General features: G+C 35.8%; 1 protein-coding gene across 13 annotated transcripts in view; it reads right to left on the minus strand.

Moving 5' to 3' along the window:
- The window catches only part of CAMK2D (calcium/calmodulin dependent protein kinase II delta), a 311,448-nt gene that overhangs the window by 207,997 nt on the left and 80,105 nt on the right, over positions 1-23,346 (minus strand). For all 13 annotated transcript variants that reach the window (XM_045799095.2, XM_045799098.2, XM_087866404.1 and 10 more), the window contains exon 3: positions 5,072-5,131. In XM_045799095.2, coding sequence (XP_045655051.1) covers positions 5,072-5,131 — 60 coding nt within the window. The remainder of the gene's footprint in view (positions 1-5,071; positions 5,132-23,346) is intronic.

The following is a 23,346-nucleotide window of genomic DNA, read 5'->3' on the forward strand; positions in this document are numbered from 1 at the left end:
CATTAAATGAGTGTTTTGTCTGATCTCTCTAGTTTCTCTTGTTTTGAGTTATTTGGACTTCCACCATAGGTTTCAAAAAATTCCTCAACAATAATGCTTATCATTATTATTGAAAGCAATAGAAATATAAAATAATTTTGAGAACAATTTGGCTATTACCTCAAGTATTTTATTTCACTACCTTAAAAATATTTTTCCTTCACTTAGCAGATATGTTAACATATAGTTCAAACTATTTGATTTACCACAGATCTATTTATAACTCAACAGAAAATAAGCCCATTTTATTAAGATAAAGGATGAACATAATAATAAAAATAAGCTAATTAACAGAAGCTTGAGGTAAGATGTTCCTTCCAAATTGCTTCAACACCTTAAGATAAGGTTAGCTGTAATATTTCTAGTTTGGGGCTCAAACAAAATAGTCTGGCTAGCTGCTCTGAAGACAGGGCAAAGATGGAGCTGCTTAGGAAATTGCCTGCACTCCCAAATTTGTTGAGCCAAAAAATGCACGGTACTTTGCATGGACTGTGTGGCGTGCACAGAAGTCAGCCCGGATCTACTAAATTCTTACCGAAAAGATGGAGCCAAGGGTAATAAACACTGGATTCTAATGAACTAATGGAGTACTATTATCTCTGATTGTGCTCATGTGACTACAACCCATTTTACACACAGCAGGCAGAATAAATCAGATGATGACACACTCTTGCTTATCATCCTTCCATTGGCTTCCCACTGCACTTAGAATAAAACCTAAACACTCTAAACTGATTTCCAAAGCCCTACACGGTCAGACATCTACGTATCCTTCTGACCCATGTCAGGTCACACTCTCTCTCTTTCACTCATGGTGGGCTACATGCTGATCCTCTGACTCTTCCCCTAACAGAGGGAGTTTACTCTGCCTGAAACCCTTTCTCCCTGAGCTTTTTCATGATGGATCCTTATCTTTTAGATAGCAATTTAAATGTGAACTTTGCAGGTATATCTTGCCTGACAAGCCACTCTAATGTAGCGACAAAGATTGTTCCTTTGACCAAAATTAGGCAGGCTCCTTTGAGCCCTCTTTTTGACTAGGCCTTGTCTTGGGCCCTGTACTCAACTGGCCTAAGTTAGTCTTAGCAAAGAATCCTACCAAGTCATCCCTCCATCTTTGATATGTGATCACCCTTGACATCTAATCAAGTTCTTCATCCCTCACCCTTGATGTCTAAGCCTTTGGCCTTCCTTTAATACAGTAGTTGAGCAAGTTCAGTAAGAATCCCCCTACGTCTGATATTTCCTCTCAGCAATTTTCAATTCACTGACCCCTCATTCTGCTCCTTGGCTAGAAATCCCTAGTTGTCTTTGCTATATAAAGAGCTCAGCTCTTTCTCCTAATGCAATAATATTGAATAAAATCTATCTACTGACTCAAATGAGTGTCTGATTATGTTTGTCTTTGATAGTAGCCACCCAATCCCCTGGTGTCAATTTACACTATTTTCATTCCCTGCATAGAACTAATCTCTATGACATTATACTGATGGTCATTTGTTTATGGCCTATCTTCTTACACTATGGTGTGACCTTTGGGAAAGCAGAGACATTGTTTCTCTTGATTACCACTTCATCACCAGTGTGTTGGGCCTTAGAATACGGCTGGCAATGACCACAACACTAAATAAATTTTGTTAAGTAAAACAATTTTAAAAATTATGTTTTCATGATTTACTTAAATGGGTATGAAAATAATGTGTAGAAGAGAATGCTGAAGTTATCATACACATAAAATTTATCAACAAAAGGTAGAAATGAATACAACAAATATGAAAAGTCATTTCCTTTGGTTTCTTCTTCAGACATGACTGTGTTTTCCAAACTTTCCACTGCGTTTTACTTTGAAAATTAGAAAAACATTAAAAAAACACTAAAGAAAAAAAAAGAGTGGTTTATGAATTACCAGTTTTAGTTGGTTTATGTGTTTCTTTAGTTGGTAAGATTCTTTGCTAAGACTAACTTAGGCCAGTTGAGTATAGGGCCCAAGACAAGGCCTAGTCAAAAAGAGGGCTCAAAGGAGCCTGCCTAATTTTGGTCAAGGGAACAATCTTTGTCGCTACATTAGAGTGGCTTGTCAGGAAAGATATACATGCAAAGTTCACATTTAAATTGCTATCTAAAAGATAAGAATCCATCATGAAAAAGCTCAGGGAGAAAGGGTTTTACTTTCAAGTTCTCAGATTATCGATTTTGTGCCAAAAAGAAGGCACATAAAAAATAAAAAAGTAAAAAGCAAAATTTCACAGGAGGAAAAATTGTCAAAAGTAGTATTTCCTTCCTTCAAGTTCTAAAACCTGCCAGATTTTAAGATAACCTAGTAAATAACAGAGTGGAGGAAAGGGAAGAAGAGGTAAGAGTCTCATGCTGGATATCACTTTATCTGTATTTCAGGAGAATCAGGACTAAATGCTGTTTTCCCTGAGTAAACTGAACCAGTAGTGAGCAAGGACAAGTGCTCTATGTGAAACCGTTAACCGAGTGCAACAAACTCAAGAGGAATAGCAGCACTCTGCTTATGGCACTGTTCGCCCCTACTCTCCAGGATAACCTCAGATACCCATCATGGCATCTACCTTTAAAACATTCCTTTGTTCACTGCTGCTTAGTATTTTTGACTATTACTGTTGGTATTTAATCATTTCTCTTTGTATAAGTAAATACAACATTGTCAAATTGCATAACATGAAGATTAATTAAGATAATCAATTAAGTTAAGGTAGTATGAAAAATAACTTATCCACATTTCTCCAATTAGAAAAAAGTTTTGATGGACTCGACTGGGTAAACTCTTGCTTCAGGGTTTTTACACAAGCTATTTGTTCCCTCTATCTGTTGATGCTTTTTCCCCCCCCCAGAGAGCCAAACGACTTACTTCCTCCTGTTTTTTAGGTCTTGATTCCAATTTCATTCTCAGTTAAGTCATCCTGACCAACTATCTGAAATCATAATCCTCCAACATAACCAATTTCCATTTCCTACTCTTTTCCCCCTAAGTACTTGTCACAATATAACATCCTATACTTTGTTTACTGTCTACCTCAAAAATGCAATCTATGTGAGGGCAGGTATAATGGTCTGTTGTATTTCTACTGTATTCCCAGAAAATTAGTTTGTTGAGTGAATGAATAATATGAGTAATTTGCCACTGTTATGATATTTGAAAGTGTGTCTTATAAGTTTAATCTATTTATGATTCCCATCTTATAGTACAGGACCACTAAAAAATCTCTCTTGTGCTTAGAAAAGGATCTCAGAATTCAAGGACCTGGAATTTCTATAGTTCATTTTGTACTCCTGAAATCTTGAAAGATGGAAGAAAACCTCAAGTGAGGCGACCAGGGAGCCATGACATTTGGTTGCTATGGACCACTGAAAAAAATTATATGCAGTGTCAGAGTGTGTTGATGGTGCTATGTCAAAAAACTTGAGAACTTTTCCTAGTGTACAAATTCCCCTTTGTTAGTAAGGTTATTCTGCATGGGGTTTCAAAATGAAAATTGTTCTTGTTTTAGTTTGAGTGTCTGACTTTGGTCTCCTATAGGAAATGAGGACAACCAGTTTATCTACAAAAACGGAGTTTCACAGAAGGACCTTGATTAAAAACAAAACAAATAACAACTCTTATTCACAAGAATAACAAAGCAAATCAAACAAAAATTTCATTTATCTTAAACCTGAGCAAGAGCAGTGCTCTTTGAACCATAGAGGGTCATACTGTGTAATTTCTTGTTAGCCAATATTATCGGCTGAATTGTGTCTCTCCAAAATTGTGTCTCAACCCTGGGACCTCAGAAAGTGACTGTATTTGAAGATAAAGTCTTTGAAAGGGAATTTAAGTTAAAATGAGGTCATCAGGGTGGACCCTAATACAATATGATGGTGCTCTTATAAGAAGAAAAAATGACAACAGAGACAAGACCATGTGAAGACACAGGGAGAAGACATCTATCTACAACCCAAGGAGAGAGGCATCAGAAGAAACAAACCCTAACACCTTGATCTCAGACTTCTTGCTTACAGAATTATAAGAAAATAAGTTTCTCTGTTAAAGTTTAACTCTGTTAAAACGTACTTTGTTATGCCAAGCCTGGCAAAATAAGAGCCAACCAAGAAATGCCAAAGACTGTCATCAGGGCAAAACACTTATCAAGAGGTAGATTTACATTTTAGAGTTGTTCCCTCTTCAACCAGAAGGTTCATATTAGACAGCTGCTGGTTTGTTAATGCTTCAGATTTACTTGGTAGTGTCCACTGATTCACTTAAGAACCTAAGAAGCATGCAGGACACTAGAAACTTCAAGTCAGGAATAGAAACTGAACAGTCCCATTCACAAAAGTAGAAGAACCATAAACCTTCTCAGGGAATGATTTTGCAATCCTACTGCATTATCTCACTCCCTCTCTCACAACTTTTACATCACAAATAATTTGGCTGACAATAAAACTCAGAGCTGGGGAAGTGACATTTATCTACAATAATCAAAACTATGGTCACAGAATCATGTTCTCGTTCTTTTTGTTGTTTTTCTTGTTCTTTTTCTTTCCTTTGTTTCTTCTATTTTTCTTATATTCATCAATTTTTTATTTTGAACATTATCATGTTATTTCATAATTCATTAGGGATAATATTGTAAAATAGTTTTACTAGTTTCTGGAAGAAAATCAATTATTATAGGAAAATTCCTACAGGATACGTAAAAAGTAATTTAGCTGACTAAAATAATGACATAAATTCTTCTCTTCAAACTGTAGCAGCAGCAGCTGAACAATCCTTGAAGACACATAAAAGCACTATTCAATTAATAATACTTTATATTATTTTTAAGGTATTAATATATTAACTGCTACCTTTTGAAAAATGTTTCAAAAACTTTGAAGAATCAAATGTAACCAAAACCAAAAATTAGGAACTTATTTCTTAAAAGTTACAAATAGTCTAGATTACTAAAGTAACATTTTTACTGTGGTTAAAAAATACATAATATAAACTTTAATTAACATTTAGAGTACATTGAAAAGATTTCCTTACCAATATTGGGGTGCTTCAAAAGACGGCAGATTCTAGCTTCTCTTTCCAGTTTCTGATGATCTGTTTTAAAAAATAAATCATAAGTCTTAGCAAAAAAGATTAAAAGACAATAAATAGCATATCAAAATGACATAAAGCCTTTACACTTATGTATCTTTTGATCTCTTCTTATAAAGTGCTAATTTCTTGTATTAACAGTTATAGTTATCTGTAAAAAAGAAAAAGTTGAAAAGAATAAAGCCACACTTTTTTATTTGCAATTAGGTGAACATAATATAGTTTAACAATCTAATTTTCTTTCTTTTTCATTGGCTTGACACTTGATAGAGTGAGATACAGAATATAGCTGAATTTAGACAGGGCCGAGAAAACAGTGAAATTGTCACAAAACAATAGTATTCTTTCTTTACCTTAAGTATATATTATTACAACAACTGTAAATAACCCAATATACACATACACATTTAATCAGAGGATGCCTATCTGGAATTTGAAATACCATGGAAACAGTGCTAAGTAGGGTTACAATTTGGCCCTAATGAGGAAATATTTCCTGTCTAGTTCTATTTTCTATCAACCACTCTTCATACAATCATTGGTCCAACTTCCCAGGTTTATGATGCTCTTTCTTAAATCAGAGACTTCCGAAAGTCCCAAATTGCTTGTTCATCTTCCCCCTTCTACGTTTCCCTAATCATTTCTTTGAAGGGGCATGACCCCTGTAAACTTGCATTTTAAGAACTATCTGATACTCTTCTTTGGTTTCTTTGTGCTGGTTCATGTGCATATATTTAGAACCAAAATCACTAGCCAAAGCACAAAATTAATGGCAAAAAGAAACAATAACAGAGCAGAAACACACCTTGCCAATAAGGACAGCACTGCAGAGTGGTCATTAGTTGAGAGCCTTATGTAGATATCGGACTTAAACTTTACAATAGCCCTCTGAGAATAGACAATACTATATCCTTATTTTAAAAAATATAAAAACTAAGGCATAAAGAGGTTAAGTGATTAGTGGCATCTACCAAATCAGCTTTCATTAACGAGAGTCATAAAATAGCCTTAAAAGGAGAAGAGGAACACTTAACATAACTACCAACACATAGTCTATACCAATGGTCCTCCAACTCTGTGGTCTCAGAACCTCATAACACTCTTAAAAATTATGAAGGACCCCAACGAGTTTTATTCATATGGTTTAGATCTATTCATGCTTACTCTATGAGAAGTAAAACTAAGAAAACTGTTAAATATACATTAATTCATTTAAAAACAATAATGAACCCATTATATTAACATAAGTTATTGCATTTAATTTTTAAACTTTTTATTTGGAAATAACTAAAACAGAAAATTTGAAGAACAGAACTAAAAACACTTTATATAACAGATTTCTCAGATACATCTATTATTAACTTTATACCCATTTTAAAAAATCATTTATGTTCTATATATGTGTACATGTGTACAATTAACACATGAATATATATATTCAAATATGTGTTTTTATTTATACCTAAACTAATTTTCTTCTGAACTATTTGAAGGTAAGTTACGAACATGAAGGCCCTTTTTTACCCCTAAAATTTCAGTGTATGTTACCTTAAAATTGTGAGACTCTCTTATAATCACTGCATAGTTATCAACTTCAGCAAATGCCACAGTAATACAATACTTTACCATCCATGTTCTAATTCTGTCTACTTAACCCAATGATGCCTTTTCTAGGATTTTCGCCTTCTAACACCGGATCCAGCCTAGGGTCAGATGTGGCACTTAGTTGTCATCTCTCTTTAGTTGCCTTTAATCTGGAATATTTCCACAGTTTTTGTTCTTTATGACCTGACAATTTTGAAGAATATCACATCTATCTTTTAAAAAGAATGACTCTCATTTTGCTATTGTCACGTTTGCTCATGATTTGATTTCGGCTATGCATTCTCAGCTAGAACACCATCCTTCTCCAGCTGTCACATATGGACGTACACATTGTCCACCTTCTTCTCAAAAAGGGTAACTTTGATCACCAGGTCAAGGTGCTGTTGAATTTCTCTGCTAAATATTATTCTTTTTTTATTTTTCCTTTGTCACTAATAAATATGTGGTGAGACTTTTTATGGCCAGTAAAACATCCTGGTCTTCATCAAAATTTTCGTGTAGATTTTGCATTCAGTGATGATTCCTACCTGAACCAGTCTTTACTATGATAGTAGCAAAATTCTGATTTTCTAACTCCAGCACAGTAACATTTTTATGAAAAATACTGTTATTTTTTTTAAAGTCAATGACACTTTAATAAGAATTAAGGACAAATAGTAGCTACACTTATGATAAACAGAGCATAATGTTTACCCAATCATTATGCTGTACACCTGAAACTTCTGTAACACTGTGTCAACTATACTCAAAAAATGATTTTGAAATGAAAAATTAAAAAGAGTAGCACAGTTTTACATCTTTGCCAAAACTCTTTCATGTCTGGATTAATAGCAGACAGCTGTATTCTCGTGTCTGCTTCTATATTCAATCTACTGTACTATGTTGTTTTGGTTGAAGTATATCAACAAAATCTGACCGCACAAAGATACATAGTTGGAAAAGAAAGAGTACTGCCACAGCCTTTTCAGATAATTGTGGGTATTGTTCTTCAATATCATCCCAAAACTCAACAAGTGATAGTTTTTTAAAGGTTAGTTGCCATGTGAAATCTGAAACCTTATCAATGCACTTTATGAACCATATCAATAAAGTCATGAACTTTAAATCAAATTAATTTTCAACATGAATATAATAAATTTTCTAATAAAATAAAATTTTACTCTGCTACATTAAAATTCATTGCTCTTTCTTGTACTTCTTTTATACCCAGGCATAATTTTATAACAAGATGCACCATTTGGAAAATATTGGTTTAGCATGTTACGTAGTTCTTCCAAACACTGACACATTTCATTATATACTATCATAAAACAATATCACCACTAATATCACCAGAACAATCTTTAAATTTGGGAATTCATCATGTTCTCATGGGCAAATACAAGTTTTCCAAAATTCTAATTTTTGTTTGAAAGCCTGAACTGTATTATTGGCAATAAATGCTGTCAGTTGTCTTCCTTTAAGCAACAGGCTCACTTTGTTCATTTTGAGAAAATGTCTTTCAATAACCTAAGTCCGAATAATCATAGCTAGTTTTTCAGTTGTAATTTCAAGTAAAAATGGTATCCCATGAAAGACTATCTAGTTCAGCTTCCAGCTCAAACAACTACAAGTTACTTTTCCTTGAGACAACCACTGTACCTCAGTATGGAGCAAAAGTGCTTTACACGTTCTTCCCATTTAATCATGTAGATTGTTGCAAAGATATGTGATCAAAGATCAAAATTTAATAACAGTAATAATTTTACTGGTTCATCATGTGAAACCCTCAGTGAAGTAAGGTCTTTTTAGTCTCTTAAGTGCATAGTGCTAAAAAATACAGATTGAATAGTATAGTTCCATGCCACTGTCTTGATTCATGCAAAGGTCCCAGCAATTATACCCACTATTTCTTTTGCATCTAGGTATAAACGTCAACACACAGACACACACACAGAAAGCAGATAATGTCTTAGATTTACTATGAAAATAATTTTGACCTTGTAGGTTCTCTAAGAGGGTTTCAGGGGACTCCTGGGTCTACAGGCCACACCTTTGAGAACCACTGGTATATTCCACAAAAAAAAACAAAAACAAAACAAAATAAAAACAAAACAAAACCCTGTGTCATATAATACTTCTTTTTAGCAATTTTGAAAAAAATTTTTAGATACGTATAGTGTTATTTTTTAAGTAATCTCTATACTCAGTATCGGTATATAGTGTTATTTGTGACTCAAATAGAAATAGTGTTTTAAAGAATCAGCACAGCATTGGATTGGCTCTAACACTGTATCCACTATATCTGGATTACCAAATATAAAGACAGATATTCTCCGGCCTTACCATTGTCTAAAACTACAAGCACCTCAAATAAATGTAAAATGTAAATTCTTCAAACTTCCTATCTCTTTAACAGGTTCTCATTCTTAAGATAAGCTACTTCTAGAATATTCTCACTTAGAAATATACAAGTAGGGGTGTTTGGGTGCCTCAGTCGGTTAAGCATCTGTCTTCAGCTCAGGTCATGATCACAGGGTCCTGGGATCAAGCCCCATGTCAGGCTCTCTGCTCAGCAGTGAGCCTGTTTCTCCCTCTCTCTCTGCCTGCTGCTCCCCCCACTTGTGCTCTGTCAAATAAATAAATAAAATCTTTAAAATATATATATATATACAAGTAAACACAAAAGGTTAAACCCAGTTTGAAACATCTAATACTACCTTAAATCCTGCAAAGTGTCCTATGTAAAACATATGCTTATAGAAATTATAATTTTGTTGTGAAGACAGGGATACGCAAATACATATGCTATACCATGTGATATATATATTATGTATAATTATTTAATATGTATATACATCATCTGATACCTATTTAATTATATTAAATAAAAATAAGATGACAAAAGATCTTTTTTTTAAAGATCTTTATGAACAATATGTAGATAAACATAATTACAGAATTTTATATAGCCTATTCTTATGGGTTGAACTGTGTCTTATAAAATTCATGTTTAGTTCCTAACTCTTACTAGCTCAGAATGAGTATGTATGTAGATCCAGGGTCTTTAAAGGGGTAATTAAGTTAAAATGAGGTCATTAGGGTAAGCCCAACTTCAACATGACTGGTGTTCTTGTAAAAAGAGGCATTTAGAACAGACATACCTTGAGGGAAGACCACATGAAGACAGAGGGAGAAGACATCTACAAGCCAAGGTGAGAGCCCTTAGAAAAAACCAACCTGCTGAAACTTTGATCTTGGACTTCTTGCCTCCAGAATTTGCTAAGAAATTTCTGTTGTTTAACCTCTCATATGTGTTACTTTGTTATGGCAGCCCCAGCTAACAAATACACCAAAGTATTAGTTTTCCACTGCGATATAACAAATAGCCACAACTCTGGAAGCTTAAGATAACACACATTTACAATCTCACAGTTTCTGTGGGTTAGGGACCTGGGCATAGTTTAACTGAGCCCTTTGTTTTAGGGCCTCTCAAAAGGCTGCAATGACTATATCAGCTAGGGTTGGGGTCTCATCTAAGGACTAGAGAAGGATCTGTTTCCAAGCCCATATGGTTGGTGGCAGTACTCAGTTCCTCAAAAGCTGTGGAGCTGAGGGTCTTGGTTCCTAGCCAGCTCCTGGCTAGTGGTTGCCCTCACTTCCTTGTTATGTGTCAACATGGCAACTTGCTTCATCAAAGCCACTCTGGTAAAGAATCTGCTACCAGAACGGAAGTCACCATCTTATCTAGCCTAATCACAGAAGTGATATCCCATCATATTTGTCATATTAGATTGGCTAGAAGCAAGTCCCTAAGATGGCCCACTTTTAAGGGGAGGTAAGTATACAAGGGCAGGAATACCAGGAAGCAAAGATCACGGCCATCTTAGAGGTTGCCTGCCACATCTAACTTTATAATAGCACTGATGTTTTCATGGGCTTTCGCTTCACTTAGTTTTTCTTCCATACAATCACACAACTTAGTGATCTCCTGTGACTCCTAAGGCATTCTTCACTCTCCTCCTGGGGCACATTCTGACATTCCAAACCCAATGATAGAACTAACATTTTCATTAAAACCAAAATTTAGCAATAATTGGAATGCTTCACGTTCAACATCAAGTTTACAACTTTCCTTTAGAGGTAGCAGACAGGTGAGGAGGAGTGGTTAAGTGCCCATTAACACCAAAGCACATTTCTGTATTTATTCTTCTAAACAGATAAGTTTTACATTTAAAATTTCCTTTCCTTTTATTTCAGTCAGCAACAAAAATCATGCATCTCTACCTCATCATTCCCAGCTCTCACAACTATAATGGTAAGAAGCAAAGACAGATTATAAAAGGCAAGACATCCATAATACTGCTTATCACCATCTAAAGATTTTCTTTTATTATCCACTCACCCTGCACATCCTGCAGCTACTGTAGAATCAGATTCATTTATCATTTAATATTTATTAAAGTAGTCAAACTATAATAGTTTGACTTTTTTCTTCCTTTGAATCTTCCTTTGAATCTCAAGCGCACACAGTTATATGAATAAAATACAACCCCTCAGGCTGTAATATTGTCAGGTCTGAAAAGATACATGCTGTTAGCAATGGATGGTTGAAGATCTACCCTACAAACAATGCCGTAAAGAAATATATCATCATTCAGTTTTGACATGGTATCAGTAGGGAATAGTATTACCCAGTACAAAGAACTCAGCATTTCAAAAGTTTCTGAGAATTTTGAGATAATGTAGTCACTTCTTCCCAGTTTTAAGATACTTTTAGATACTTTTTAAATTTAATAAGGTATTTATTTCAAATGAGGAGATAACTGTGATTTCAAACCTAATGAAGTAAATCCTTCACTCCTGTTCCAAATCAAATTTTAATCTTTATGGAGAGTAAGTCTGATCACAAATGGAAATTAAAGGGCTAGCCCTGAATCACTTTCACACAGCAACAGGAGTATCACTAAAGCTACATAAAGCAACAACTTATTTATCCAGCCAACATCAGCCGATGAACTTTCATCGAGTAAATTTCAAAAGTAACTACCTCCTCTACCCCAAACGACAAACAACTTAAAACATTAACCTGCTGGGGGGAAATCTAAGAATCATTGCTTTCTTAAATGACATATAAAATAATTTAACCTTTTTTGACACCATAGGGTCATTATTATTATCATCATTACTCTGCTGTAATTCAGTGAAGCTCTCAGAGGCTACCGAGGTGTGAGAGCCCACAGGGTACTTCCCTGTGTTCAGTCTGCCCCATGCCCCTCAAAGTGGAATCACCTTGTCAGCACAGGCAATGTCAAGGGATGGTTTGGGCAGGCGGAGGGTAACTATCATAACTGGTCACTTACCACTTTCCCTCCAAACACACACATGAGTGTAAACATACAACCTAAGGAAGACATGGATTTGCCACACCCAAGAGGGTTCAATTCTTCCAGTTCCCCCTCATCACAGACAGATTCCCACCCATAAAGTTATCTTATATAGCAGTTACACAGGAATCACCCCTCACATCCATGAAAATAGAATGTTTAAAACCCAGCTCCATATTAATGTTTGTTCTGTTGACCTTTGGCTTGCCAGTGTAAACTGCTACCTTCCTTGCTCCTACCTCTTTGGTTGTTCCTCGGCCAGTGCGCCAGTGTGAGATCAATGCCTTAGCTCTATCTATTTTTGAGGGCAGGTTAATCCTGCTTTTCTGGCTTCTCCACTACCACCAACCCAACTCGATTCTTAACTTCGTCACATTTGTTTGGTTTCTAAGAAACTACACTCTCAAGTAAGAGACAGCCCTGCTCCCCATCTAGAACCACACCTGCCTGGCTGTCCATTTTCAGAAGAGGGAAGATTAAACAAAATGGACCTAAACTACTTTAAGTTTTGTATTGTTGCATCTCTTTATTATACTTTTTCTATTTCTTCATGTGTTTTTTACTGTCAGCTCTTACTGCTGTATCTTCAGTACATAAAACAATTTCAAGTACACATAACAGGCATTAAATACATCTTTGTCAAATGAATACATGAGTTAATGACAACTGCCCTTTCCTTGTTTCATAACTGCTATGAACTAAGAACAGAGGAAAACAAGGATATGAAAATATAAAATAATTACAAATAACCTGGCAGTGAGAACCTGAAGAAACCTTTTCTGAACAAAAGGTGCAATGTTTAGCGCATGAATTCTGGAGCACTATAATGTGGCTACTCAGAGGCCTTATTCCTAAAGATCTTTTGAATTACATTCTGAATACATTTTCTTGTTAGAGAAATTACTTCAAGCTAAATGAGGCATTCCTTTGGTAGGAATATAGATTCTGTCCACTTAAGTAGGTCACATTTAGAACCACACTGTAAGTTAGAAAGAGCTATTTGAAGGGGTCACTTCATTACAAAGCCTGAGTATGATGTATATGGATTTAAAGCTATCATATTCATTTAACAAAGGTTTTTAAAATTCATAATTAAATATTATCTTTCATTGTATCCTTTTATTTTAAACTAGGCTTAATCCATATCATAAATTTGATTTTTTTTTTTTTAACTATTTGACCTAGATTCTTTCTGACATTAGGTACTGGTCACTTCCCATTACTTTGCCCACTAACATCCTGGATACATCAGTAATATTCTATAACTATATAGGATGATGTTCTTCCTTTCGTGGTAAGGTAGAATTAGATATATGTGCTAAAAGTTCATATATCTTATGAGTGAAACCTGTTGAATAGCTTTTTTTTTCTGTGTGGGAAGGTCATGCAAATGTTAAGTTCTGAATTATGATGTCAGTCAAATTTTCATTCTATATGGACCAGAAACCATGGCTTATGATTTCTACAGAAAGCCTTTTTCTCCCTGACTTTTTAAAACATTCATCACATGGGAGTTAAAGCAGGCCTCTACTTCATTTTTCCTTCTTTCTGCAGTTTCACCTGTGGAGGAGGATGGAATTGCCCACAGATGCCAGAGAAATAAAAGGCCTGTAATGAAAGCTCCTGATTTTGTAGCAGTAGACACAGAGACAACCCAGAGGGATGGAAAGACCTCAGCTTCCAGAGTAAAACAGACAAGAGTTGCTATCTGGTTCTACCACTTACAACTAGCTGGGTATCAAAGTACCTTGACTGCTCAAAAGATTCATCTATAAAATGAGCATAAAATATCTAGCACCAGGCAGCATATCTGGGACAAGGTAGGTACTCAATAGATTATGGTATCATCATCATTATTTCTATTTTTACTAGAAATCTATAACTCTAAAAAAATGAAATCCCTAACAAATGCTATTAATTCCTTCAAGTTTTAATGATTTTATATGTACTCTACTATGAAAATAATTTTTCCATAAAATCATATGATTATGCAATTTGGGCCATTTGTTGCTAATTGAAACAGTGGGAGAACCACCAATATCTACAGTCAGAAAGAGACAAATTAATACAGTAAAATATGGACAAAAACTCATAGTTATTCAGTGTTATGGTATATTCTAAACATCTCAAAAAACAAATAAGAATACAGGAAAAAAAGTGAGTGTAAAATTTTCAAACAAATTAAGCTGACTAGTTTTATATCCAAACTATATATTTTTTATTCATTCATTTCACACATCCAAAATGAATGGTGCCTGATAAATAATTTATCATATGACATTATTTCAGAGAGAGTTACCAGATAATATATTTAGCCTATTTTCTAGGGATGTAAAGGAATAAAGAGTGAAATGTGATGGTACCACTCTTAAGCTGTCCTGCAGGAGAAATATTTTTCTTCTTCCACTACAACAGTAACATTCTTTTTTTTTTTTTTTTTAAGATTTTATTCATTTGAGAGAGAGAGAGCGTGCATGCACACAAGAGCTGGGGGGAGGGGCAAAAGGAGAGGGAGAAGTAGATTCCCCACTGAGCAGGGAGCCCAACCCAGGGCTAGATCCCAGGACCCTGAGATCATAACCTGGGCCAAAGGCAAATGCTTCACCAACTGAGCCACCAGGTGCCCCACAACAATGACATTCATTCAGAGACATGACATTATATCTGTTATGAAAATAATGCTTTACACAAAATTATGAAATGCAAGACAAAATATCTTATAAGACTTTTGTTGAGTAGCAACTTAAACAAGCATACAATATGTATAGGCCTCACAGAACTACAAAGAGTGAACATTAATTTATATAAAATACTTTTATATAAATGTTTAATATCTGGTTATACAGAATACATAGAATATCTACCTACCAAGAAAGTAACAAGGGATGGGAATACTCTGTTCTGACACACTAGAAGTCTTAGGAAAATCTCCTAGTAAGCCTCTCATTAGTTCTAGGTGATGGGCTAAGAGAATCTGAATTGAGCTTTTATCCCTGAGAGGAAGAGGGAGTGTAACTGTGTAGCATTTAGGCACAGGGCAGAGAATGTTGTAAAGACTCTTGCTGGAGTATAGATACCCTCCAGATGATAAAGGGAGGGGATGGACAGGAAGCCCTGCTTACGCCCCTTTAGTACTAGGTGACATCAGCCAACTCTCCTCTTAGTAAGTTCAAAGCCTCTCATGGTGTTGCCATCCTCCTCTTATGGGGGGTGCCTCTGCCTGTCTGTGTGTCTCTCATTTTGCTAACATGGTGGCATCACTCATTACATGTTCTAAGGCAGGGAACTTGTACTGTGAGGCTCACCAAAGGATTCTGTCAGGAGAAACAAATCAGAAGCAAAAGAACAGGAGAGTGGTACCCAGAAAAGACAGATAGCTAGGACAAGTCTCTGCAGCAAGTCACGGTCAAGGCATGTTCACAGGAGGAGAGCAAACTTCCCTACATGGCATTTAGAACACAAGGTGTCAGACTGAGAGTTCACACAGAACAGATAGATGTCTCAATAGTATGATTTTAAGCTGTTTTGGCTCAAGTGACTGTTGGTATCATAAAAAAACAAACTTTTTTTTTTTTTTAAAGCAGGCTCCATACCCAATGTGGGGCTTAAACTCATGACCTGAGTTTTACTGACTGAGCCAACCAAGCACCCCAAAACAAAACTTCATATAAACAAATTATGAGGATATTCATTGATGCATATTAATAATTAAAGATATTTCAATTTATATCTTTATTTTAATAGTATGTCAATAATTCATATGGCATTTTAAAAAATTATTCTGATCATATTCTTATAGAAGGGTAATGAGATGAATTTTGCATCTCATTCTGCCCTCAGTCTCTAGAATTTGGTCTATCTAGTACTCTCTCCTAAGTGTAATTTTACTTGTGCTTTTGGAAGAATTTAGCTGCACAATTCCATTCTCATGTTTAGACATAACAGAGCTAAGTCACTTGAGACATTCTGTATTAAAATATTTTAAACTTACTACCTAGAGACTACAAGGACCCAGAATGGAAACAAGGCATAGTGAAGATAAATACAATCCATGCTTTACCATTTTTCAGTGGCCCAGATGACTTTTGTAGGCAGTTGCACAGTAACACAAGAGAGCATTTACTGTAGGGATTTCACAAAAATATCTTTTTCTTACTGTGGTAAACATAGTTTGCTATTCTTAAATCTTTTTCTACTAATCAAATACACACAATTTATTCAAAACATGAAAAGGAGAAAATATATGGTTTTCCACAGGACATTTTTCCTAATGTAGTTTAATATTAATAAATTAAAAACAAGGATAAAAAATAACTTTGGATAACAATTTAAAGATTTTATTTACTTATTTATTTGAGAGAGAGGAAGAGAGTGAGCGAGCATGAACAGGATGAGGCGGGGGGGGGGGGGGGGCGAAGCAGACAAGCAGATTCTGTGCTGAGTGCAGAGCCCTACATGGGGCTTGATCCCACAACCCTGAGATCATGACCTGAGCTGAAATCAAGAGTTAGACGCTCAACTGACTGAGCCATCGAGGCACCCCCGGATAACAATTAGAAGAATAAAGGAAAGAAAGGAGAGACACATGAACTTTTATGATTCCTTTAAGCATCTGGAACATTCAGTTATACACTTTTCTGTTAACGAGTTTCCCTAAGAGGTAACTTTGAAGCTAACAAATCTTAAACTTCAGCCCCCTAAGAGGATCTTACCTATATGATCTCCTACAGTTTGAGATAAACAAGAATGGCTTCCTATTTAAATTGGACTCTAAAGGCATGAGATTTTGTCTGGCTAGCTGCCCTGGAGCTACAAAGCAAAGTAGGCTCTGTTGTGAGCGCGCTGAACTTCCACCACTGGCAAGGTAAAGATGCACATTCCCATGAGCCAGATTTGGCCCTGAGGAGGGATTGATTGTCTTACAATGGACAATCCCCACAAGAACTACATGGAGAGCCAATGTGACTCAAAAGAGAAGTAGAATGGCAGAAGCCCAGGAGCTGGAAAGGCAGCTAAAAACATGGCCATCCAGACAGGGGAAACATGGCCATCATTAGCAAAATTGTCACCAGTGGTCCCTAAAAAGAACTGTTCAAAAACTCACAAAAATGTCCCATGAGATCAGTAATCACACATCTCTCAGACAGTACCAGTACAGATTAGAAATGTACCAGTGAAATCAAACACGCACAGCTCCTTAAAGCTTTGTCCTGAAGGGGCACCAACAGCAACCAGGGAATGGGAGAGGAATTGAGGTGACAAAGTGTCGGGTACTACACCTTTCTCTGGTCCCTGGAGTTTCTCGAGTGTGAAACAGGCCTGACTTGGCAGAGGAGAGAAATGTCAAATGATATTACACTGGTCAGGACTTTTTAATTTCTGAAATGAGACTGTTGCCGTGACTCAAAGGAAGTGCAAAGCTCTGAGATCTGACCAAGACTTCTTCCAGGGCAGGAGTGAACAGCTACAGTGAATTTGAGGGAGCTGAGGAGAGGGGGTTTCAGTGGGGTGCAAATGATCTGATTATAGTGTTTTCATATAATAGTCAGAGGTTACAAATATTTTCCTTAACAAATCTAAAACCATCTAGAATCTGGATTTGCTGAATATTGTTATTTCTTTCACATTGCATTCTTCCGCTCAGAGTTCCCATGTTCAATTTCCTTTGGAAGCAGAGCTATAAAAAATAGATTACATTAGAATACCTATGAAATATGTTTGTGTACTTTCCAATCACCTAAAAACTTTCTAGATAACTTACAGTTTACAGTGTATCATCTTATTCCATCTGATCTTGAAGTTACAATGCGTCTGAAATGCAGGTCAGAATTCCCTGGACTTAAGAGAGTGTCATTCTTAATTCATCATTCTAGATGTCATCCTTCATCATTCATTGGTAATGAGTATTTATCTTTTGCTTAGAATTCTCTATCTCAAGTAAGTGCTGTATCATTTAGAAGACATATTTGCCACTGGCATGGCATTACAAACTAGGCCAGCTCTAAAGCAAAAGCTTTTTGCAACCCTGCTTGGCCCGATGTTTATAGTTTATAAGGACGCATATTAAATGTCACCCAAATTGACTTTGGTTCTTTCTAAACTCTAAAAGAGGAAGATGCTTGCCTCTCTGTGGAAAACTTTAAAGCCATCAGCAAAAAATCTGTCCCGGACTGACATATGAAATTAACGTCTACTTCCATTATAATGAACAGACCCACTGCCCAGCTGCTATATGTCTACTGTCTGTAGAGTGACACTGAAAGAAAAATCTAATTTGTGTCAATCCACAGATATTAGGAGAGTCAAAACAAGACTCCCTAACAGCTGGAAAGGGGTCAGGGGAACCCCTGGGAGTTGATCATTTTTTTCTGTATCACAGTTAAAAGAAATCAATGGCTACTTCCCCCCAGGGAATAAAATGCCAGCAGCACTAGGGAGAAACCCATACCATTTGCTCCTTAAAACATGAGACTGTAGGAATTCTGCCAAGTGACCTGGAAACACCGGACTGTGACCAGAGGCCTTTGAAGAGAGCATCCTGCATTAGCTTCTCGCAACAGAATCAAATACGCAGCTATAGTCCACCCGTGCATATTCCATCCTTGACAAGTCCTCTATCTCCTACACAATATTGTTTTTCCTTTTCACATCATCTTATTCCTGACTTATTTGCCCACTTCCCTTATTTACCTTCTTTCACCCTGATATTTTTTCTAAAAATCTTATTGTAAAAATGATAGATTTCAACGAGGAATTATATGCACATATATGACATATTTCAGCTAGAATAAATCTCATTTAAAACACCACTACCCAGATATAACATAATTTACATCTTGATCCATGTCCTGACAGTTGTTTTGCATATTTATAACACACTACTTCTGATTTTAAAATCATAGTTTATATGCTTTTGTAAACTACCTGAATCTCTCAAGCAATCGCTTAGTAAAGACAGACTGCTGGCTGGCTGGCTAAACAACTGAACTGATAAAAGCTTACAAACTAGAATTTGGGGAGGCAGGAAGATCCTTACCAGATAAAATATACCCTAATCATACCAGATGCCCCTCCATGCAATTTTTGTCAAAAGGATGTGACCAATTGGCTCCTCAAAACATTTGCATAAATGGTAAAGTTCCCATGGAATCAGAGGGAAATTAATTATTCTAGTTAAAAATTTCACTTTGGGGAGAAAAAACAAGACTAATATGTAAATAATGGACATGTAAATGCAATTGTACTCACAGAGGTAAAATATCATGTAAAATTTATAAAATTTTCAGGCTTGTATGAAAATAAAAACAAAATCTTCCATCTAAAATAGCTGTACTGTTTACTTCATTCACAATTTATTATTATGCTTTATTCATCAACATCTACCATTTGTCTTCGGGTAAGCCAAGATCGACATAGGCTCTACGGAAGTGATTAAGACACAATTCCTGTCATCTTGGAATTTGCAACCCAAATGAGGAGACTCCTTTAGCTCTGATTTTTTATGTCCATAAACTGGCCAAAATACATGGAAAATATGGAAAAGAGATCATTCACAATCCAGGCTATCTCTATCATACAAACCATTCAAATCTTAGGAAATTTTTATTTGGCTTTAGTGGGTCTCCTTCCCCTATCCATTCCCTGCACCCCAACCATTCAATCTACTTTGCTAATTAAAGATGGCACCTAGCCAATCTTCATCTGCACCCTGCCAACATGTTAGGCTACTTCAACAAAGGGATAACTCGTCCACACAGGGCTTCTCAGTTCCTTGACCGCTTTGTCTCCAGTGATCTGGAGATTACTTCTGGCCCATTTCAGTCACCACGCTTGTAGTCATTCCTGGAAACTTGGTCATCCTCCTCCAGAGTCAGGAAGTTAAAAACCCATATCCAACCACCAACTGCTCATTTTCCAAACGGTGTGTACAGAGTCTTCTAGTTAACTTTTTTCAACCATCAGGACCACCAATCCACTGACTCCTCCACTTCCAATCTGTAAGTCCTCTCCATTATTCACTTTCCTCCCCATCCCTGTGGACTCTCACCTCCAGCCATTTAAGTCCCTCAAATGTGCCATGAATTCTCCACCTTAGAACCTTTGTGCATGCCGTCCCCACTGCTGGAATACTCACTCATCCTTTCCTTGTCTAATTTATACCTATTCATTCTTCATATTCTAACACAAGTTCTTCTCTTTAAGGAAGCCATTTCTAACAGGCTCAAATACTATATTATTGGCTCTCATACATAGTACAAATTCCACTTCATTGTTACTTGCCACATTTGTGATTTTTTTATTCAGTTGTCGGATTTTTTTTTTAAATGATTATCTCAATAAACTATAAGGTCTGGGCAGCAGAATCTAATGTGGTTTTTTTGTTGTTGTTCATCATTTTATATCTTATACTTAAGACAATGCCTGACACATAGCAAAGAAACAATAAGTATTTATTAATAAATGTGTAAGTAGACAGGGAAAGGTGGTATAAACAAGAAAGCAGGAGTAAAAAAAAGAATGGAGACTACTCTTGATGTAACTCAGTTTACTTCCTTCTTCAGTGGTCACAAATATATGAGGATAATCTGGTTAATCAATCAAGAGTTTTCTGTAAGAATCAGACAAGACAAAAAGCATCTGAATAAGGCAGCCCCGTGTCAGCATTGGCCACTGGATGAAAACTGAGCCTGGATTCTAGAAAATTCAGTGCTTATTGGAGTGACAAAGAAAGGATTACCCACTAGATTATCAGAAAGGTAAAAATCAAGTTTATATTATATATATTATATATATCAACATATAACATGATATGATATAATTAAAATCTGAACTACAGGCCTTAAGTGATCAGTCAAGTAAAAACAGCCCCATGTATACAAAAAAAAAGGGGGGGGGCTTTTCCTGGTGGCAAAATAAGTACAAACCTAAAGGGGATATCATACTAATGTTATGTAGGAAATCTGCATACATACACATAGAAGAGTATCTAGTAGCACCTTGACTCAAGCTTCAAAGATCAACCAAAGCTGTTTATTTTTTAAACAGTTGTGAAATAAACGGCCATGAAAGTAAAGATTTAGTTTTTTATTTATTTATTTTTGACAGCAAAGATTTTAAAAGCTAGAGTAAAATTTCAAACAAATAGATTATTTTATACTTTGATAGTTCTGGTCAGCTGAAAATCAGGTTACCTGAGTGTTAAATGAAAGAACCACTTTTTGTATGAATTGTCATTAGAAGTCTTTGTAAGCTATGTTAATGCAAATCCCCTGTTTAATAAAAACAAACAGTCCTATGAAGGAGCTACTCTAATGTGAGTAGCTACTGAGCTACTCACTGAGCCCCACAGCAGGAAGAACTCAAGCAAAGGAGGCAGCTGGATCCGGGTGCTCTGTAGCAGATGGGACCTTACTGAGTATCAGTCTCCTTGGTCATAAGATGTGAAATCATAGCACCCATAGGACACTTCCAAGACTCCAAACCCTTCTAGGCATCCTTAACTCTTCATGACATACTGGGCTAGACTGAGATCTCTTCCATTTCTGTGATTCTATATTTGGTTCTGGAATTCTTAAAGTCTAGGTGGACGCAAAGCACATCTAACCCAAGGGCATTTCCCCAGTCTGATATTCTAAAAAAAAATTATTTAGATATAAAACACAAACAAGCATATGGGACTGCATATGCCATAAGTATATTGTGCAACGGTCTTTCACAAAATGCACATACCAGCACCCAGATGAAGAAAGAGAACATGACCAGTACCCAAAACCCTTCGTGCTTCCAGACCAATCTCCCAGACCAGAGTAGCCACTATCCGGACTCCTAACAATATAGTTTAGCTTGTGCTTGTACTTAACATGAAAAAAAAATAATACAATGTGTACTATGCCTTGGTTTTATTTGATCCCTAGAACACATTCCATTCACGTAGTACTGCTCTAAGGGTCTGGTGTACCAATATCATTAAAAGATGAAAATTTGTTCAAATGAATGCATGGGTAGATGAAAAAACAAATTAGTATGAAAAGTTGTTACTGCTAAAGAGCTAATTAAACTTACAAAGGTTTAGTGTAACTGACATATTTACTTTATGACCACAACATAAACAAATAGTGGGTAAAATCAAAAGTAGTTTAAAGTTTAGTAACACCCACATGTCAGAATTTAGTCTCTTATCCTCTTTTTTACTACTACATGCTGTTTTTTAAATGCCTTCCCCTCCCAAGCCCCTTTACTTCTCTTTTACTCTTCTCTAGATGTCAGCCATACAGACCAGTTTCTGCTCTTCTGGGTTAAAATAAAATCAACAATAACATGTAAAAGAAAACAGAAAAATACTAAGTTATATCCCTAAATCATGGATAGGGAGAAATTAAATTTTCAAAAAGTCACATAATTGAGTTTGGAGAGCTCTCACTTCAAAATCCAAAATAATTTAAGCCAAATCTCTAAATGCAAATTCAAAATCAAAGCACAAACCAGGAAACATCAGCCCTCCATTACAATATAAAATTTAATTTCTTAGAAATACTCAGCATACATTCTTTATAAGGATATCAAGCTCACAGTAGCTATCAAATTTACTAGTATTTTAGGACAAAGATAACCAAATCCAAACCATTAGGAAGGAATAAAGAAAACAAGAAAGAAGAAGGGGAAGGATGGCTTCTGTTAACACAATGATGTATATGAAGACCAGCTAAAAAATACTTGGAAGTACATATCTCTCAAGCCTACTGGAAAGAGGTGTAAGATTTGATGTACTGACGTTTCTTTCCAAAGACTGATACAAGTCAACTAAACACAAAGATTAAGGTAGATTTACTTAGGAATTAAAGTGGTAATAAAATTTTTAAACTTACTATAAATGCCACTACGAGAACTAAGAACGTTACCTGTCAAAGGCTCTATGTCCAATGGAAAAATCCTATGCAACTGTTCTATAGTAAAATTCTGTCACAAACCTAATGGTGACTGAACTTTTCCTTCTTGAGTGAGCTTTGTTTTAATATGAAAATATTATTTCCAAATTAATAAACTACAGAATACGGCACAAGCCTATTACAGAGAAATTTGTTCATTTCTGGCTTAAGGAACTCCTTTCTACTAGTCCCATTTGCTTATTATGTTTAAATTCTTATCAGTGATCAGGTTCTGTGGAGGCAGAAATTAAGACAGTATGGGGTGCAAGATATTTACAGGAATCAACACTTGTAAAAGAATGGGGAAGAAAGAAAGGTCAGG

Source organism: Ursus americanus, chromosome 13 (assembly GCF_024610735.1).
Source record: "Ursus americanus isolate L20-20 chromosome 13, mUrsAme1.1.p, whole genome shotgun sequence".
Taxonomy (NCBI): Eukaryota; Metazoa; Chordata; class Mammalia; order Carnivora; family Ursidae; genus Ursus; species Ursus americanus.